Raw genomic sequence first — 4,193 nt, forward strand, 5'->3', positions numbered from 1 at the left:
GCGGGAATTTCGTTCAGGTCAATTGATGGGTCAACGCTTAGGGTTTGGAGAGACGCTCTACGACCGGTGTGTTTTCCTTTATGTAGGCGAGAGACCGGAGGATCGCTTCAGGTACGGCGTGGATGTGGCTACCCTGTTAATTTAAAGAATACATTAATTTAAAGCTTTTTATGATAAACATTCATCATCATTTCATCAACCCGTTATCGACCTACTACAGTTCACGGGTCTCCTCTCAGAATTACGAGGGTTAAGGTCGAAGTTCACCACGCTGGCCAAGTGCGAATTGGTGGATTCCACAAGTCAACATTACGGAGAACTCTTAGGCATTCTGCGATCACGTTTTCTTTTACCGTTGCAGCAAGTGATATTTAATTCTTAAGACTAACGAAATGACGTCTCACCGCCTCTATCCGATATGCGAGGTTCTTTCGTACCTGTCTACACGTCACGAAATGACACGCTAGTCTAATATACAAGTGGCTTTACGGGCGTTCTAATGATACACCGTTGCAATTCAAATGACTTAAAGATCAAGGTTCCGTCTATTAAGGTGAATCTTTTTCATTATAAAAACAAGTTTGATTCATAATCTATTCCACACAATAAAAGCAAAATAAACATAGTCAAACTTAAGGCCCACAAAAGGTTTTCTTACAGTTCAACATACGTTTAATTGGAGTTCCTAGAATCAAAATCAAGAGAGAGATCTGATCAGATAAAATCACGGATCAAAATAACTAATTGATGTGTTTAATTAAGGAAGCACATCCGAATAGTAAGAGGTGCGTGCCGGACAGTGGCGTGCACAGGGTTTTTGACCAGGGTATGCATAAAGCCGGTACATGGCATAAAATGGAAAAATTCAACTCTAATACGACTTATATAAAATAATTTGGGTATGCAGTGCTTTTGTGCATGTATGAAATGCACGCCACTGGTGCCGGATAACAAACTCTGTCTTCCCAAAAGGAAAGCCAGAGCCTTACCGACTAGGCTATCACCGATTACTAAAGGTTCGGTGGGTTCATAATAATCAATGATTGGCTATACTTACGGTGGGCCGGTATCCGAACTCATCGGCGACGTATGAGGTCTCGACGGGAGTGCCGTCAGGCGATTTGTAACTGAATGATCCCTTAACTTCATAAACGGGCGTGTCCTGAGATAATTAACGTAAACCAATTAAAAATATACCCTCAGCCTAATAACAGTTTTTTTTGTAGTGTTTAGCATTACATTGACATTGCAAGAATTTCTATAAGGTTGCTGCGACGCTATTTGTATAAATTAAAGAGAAAAACAATATTATTGTACACTATATACAGATAATTTCATTTGAATTTCGTTTTCACAGCGTGTTTGTGGAACTCGATAGTTAAGGTTGATTTTCGTTAACTTACAGAGTTGGCGTTCCTCAGAAAACCTTCAGCCTGAGCGTAGATGCCGTTGCCGGTTTCAAATGCGTACTGGTGCGCATTTCCCTCGGGGTTGATTTCGTAGCTAGACCTGACAATGGGGACCTGGTAGTCGGGTGTGACGATGTGGGAAACGTCAGCGGCGGCGCAGGCCACGGCGACGGCAAGAACTACTAGGAATTTCTGTTAAAAATTGTCAAACGGTCGATTTAGATGATATCCTTCAAGAAATTATATACCTTGTTGATACACAATACCATACAAGATCTTAGAGAAAGAGTGACCGACTTGTTTCTTTACTGTTTTATGTCCAAAATTAAAACCTGAGACGGGAGCTGAATGTTTAGTGTTAACTCTTTCAAATAAAAATAAAAAGGTAGCTTCAGCTTTTTTGGATTGTGATTATCAATATAAACATTAGAGTATTCGTTTTCGGTTGAAAAATAAGCTCAGTCAAGTCACGACACGACCTAAGTCAAAACATATCTTGTAATAAGATATCAAAAATCCAAGATATTAAGAAAGCTTAAAATGCATGGGGCATCTGAAGGTTTTTTTTATTACGTAGGAAAAAGCTACTTGCCGAAAAAAAAATCGACTATACATATATTATCAACAGTTATTTGTATTTTTCGAATCGTCCTGATGGTATATAATTTTTTTTAAGAAAAACACTAATGCGCGTTTATAACTAAACTTAAGCATCGCCTGAGTGCTCATGATTTAGGCGAAGTCTATGGCAAAGAAAAACGTTTCATTAACTCTTAGGTGATAACTATTAGTGGACGGTTGATGTATACTTAGGAATCTCCTTAGATTAGGCGTTACTTATTTAGGTATAGCCTTGTTCGTTGTTAGTGAAAACGGGCATAAATCTTTTTCATCCCCATGTTAATCCGTTAATTTTTATTCAAACATTTAAGCACTTCTTAACTTCTTAAAAGACCATAATACTATATGACATTCTATAAATCCAGCCAATATATATAATACTAGCTGTTGCCCGCGACTTCGTCTGGGTTTGATATTGTTTTTAAAGTATTCAGTATCGCTAAGCCTTAAATGTGTATAGTAGTATATATATAACATGTGACTGTCAATTAATTATAGACAAATAATTTGCAATAAAATAAAATTGCGACTATAATTAAAGATCTAAGCTATCCTATCTCTTAAGTTGGACCAGACTGCTCACGGTGTGTCAATTTAATTTAAAATCGGTTAAGTTGTTTATGAGTCCATCGCGGACAAACATCGTGACAGGAGATTTATATATATTAAGATATATATATATATTATATATATTGGCTATAAATTCCAGCCAGCTTCATGGCATTAGAGTGCTGATTGAACCTTAAGTATTTTTTTATTCAGTAAATAAGAAAAGTTAGTAAAATTGCTTGCTTACCATCTTGTGTGGGTGATCTGAGCTGCTATGAATCAGTGTCTTCTTGAGCTCGACACTGGCTATATATAGGTAAATTATGAATGCAGGTATAGAAGCCGCCAATGAATTAATAATCTCCTTTTTTTGCATGAAATTTTCACGTCTATACAAAGACTAAATTAACAGAGGTGGCATTTATAATTCATACTAATTTAAGCAGTTTAACAGTTTTTGAGTAGTTACACTATTGCTGTTTTGAAAATGTTGGTTTCAGTAAATTCATAACTATCTGTTATCTTAATATATGTAAATCTCCTGTCACGATGTTTGTCCGCGATGGACTCCTTAACTACTTAACCGATTTTAAATTAAATTGGCACACCGTGAGCAGTCTGGTCCAACTTAAGAGATAGGATAACTTAGATCTTTAATTATAGTCGCAATTTTATTTTAATGCAAATTATTTGTCTGTAATTGATTGACAGTCACATGTTATATATATACTACTATACTCATTTAAGGCTTAGCGACACTGAATACTTTAAAAACAAAATCAAACGCCGACGAAGTCGCGGGCAACAGCTAGTATATTTATATATTTGTATATTTATATATTTGTCATATATTCATGACTATTAGTACCTACAAATACAATGTAATTAATATTAACGGATTGTATTTTGCAACCTGCTAATGCTCAGGAACTAAATGTTTTTCTTTTTTTTTGGTGTGGCAACACCGCCTATAACAGCTGTTCAGCAGCAAAGATCTCTGTATTTCGTTTTGTATTTTTTTATTTTGTGTGTTTTAATTGCCCAAATCCACTTTAATCGTCTAACTAATTTGTAAAACTGATTTCGGGGGGATCAAGTTCGAAAACTGCCACTAACCTCAATCTTTTCGGGGTTATGTGCGTTTTTAATTTAATCAATTTTTATATATATATTTCTTGTGTGCATGTGTATGTCACTGAACTCCTCCAAAACGCCTGGACCGATTTGAATGATTTTTTTTGGTATGCGTTTGGGTGGCACCTCGGGCGGTTTAGATTCTCAAATCAGCCCGACAGATGGCGCTCGGGTCCGCTAGTTAAATATAAAATGCTTTAGCCGTGAAGGATAACATCGTGAGAGAAGCTGTGTTGTTGAGCGTGCTCCATAATATTTTCAAGGACATGTGAAGTCTACCAATCCGCACTGGGTCAGCGTGGTGAACGACGACTTTAACCCTTATCATTCGGAAAGGTGACCCTAGCCCAGAAGTGGGCAGGTTGATGATGATGATGATACAAACCTATTCGTTGCATTGATGAGCGAAGACTCGGACAGAAGATCTCCATTAAGACAATTTGAGATTTTGGTATCTGAAGTCAGGACTGAATTCAGATA

At 36.9% G+C, this 4,193-nt stretch overlaps 1 protein-coding gene across 1 annotated transcript; it reads right to left on the bottom strand.

The window, feature by feature from the left end:
- On the bottom strand, window positions 1-2,918 carry LOC120628890 (larval cuticle protein LCP-17-like). The gene is made up of 4 exons (XM_039897553.1): window positions 2,827-2,918; window positions 1,404-1,601; window positions 1,058-1,162; window positions 1-133 (listed from the first exon to the last, which is right to left on the bottom strand). Exons 1-4 carry the CDS (start codon window positions 2,827-2,829, stop codon window positions 38-40), a joined length of 402 nt encoding a protein of 133 aa, XP_039753487.1. The 5' UTR covers window positions 2,830-2,918; the 3' UTR covers window positions 1-37.
- Between the last annotated feature and the right edge of the window lie 1,275 nt (window positions 2,919-4,193).

This window comes from Pararge aegeria, chromosome 13, assembly GCF_905163445.1.
Source record: "Pararge aegeria chromosome 13, ilParAegt1.1, whole genome shotgun sequence".
Lineage (NCBI taxonomy): Eukaryota > Metazoa > Arthropoda > Insecta > Lepidoptera > Nymphalidae > Pararge > Pararge aegeria.

Coding starts and splice junctions, on each gene's coding strand:
- LOC120628890 (XM_039897553.1), bottom strand. Junction 1,163..1,403: donor TTCTGAGGAACGCCAACTCT/GTAAGTTAACGA, acceptor TAATTATCTCAG/GACACGCCCGTTTATGAAGT. Junction 134..1,057: donor AGTTCGGATACCGGCCCACC/GTAAGTATAGCC, acceptor TTAAATTAACAG/GGTAGCCACATCCACGCCGT.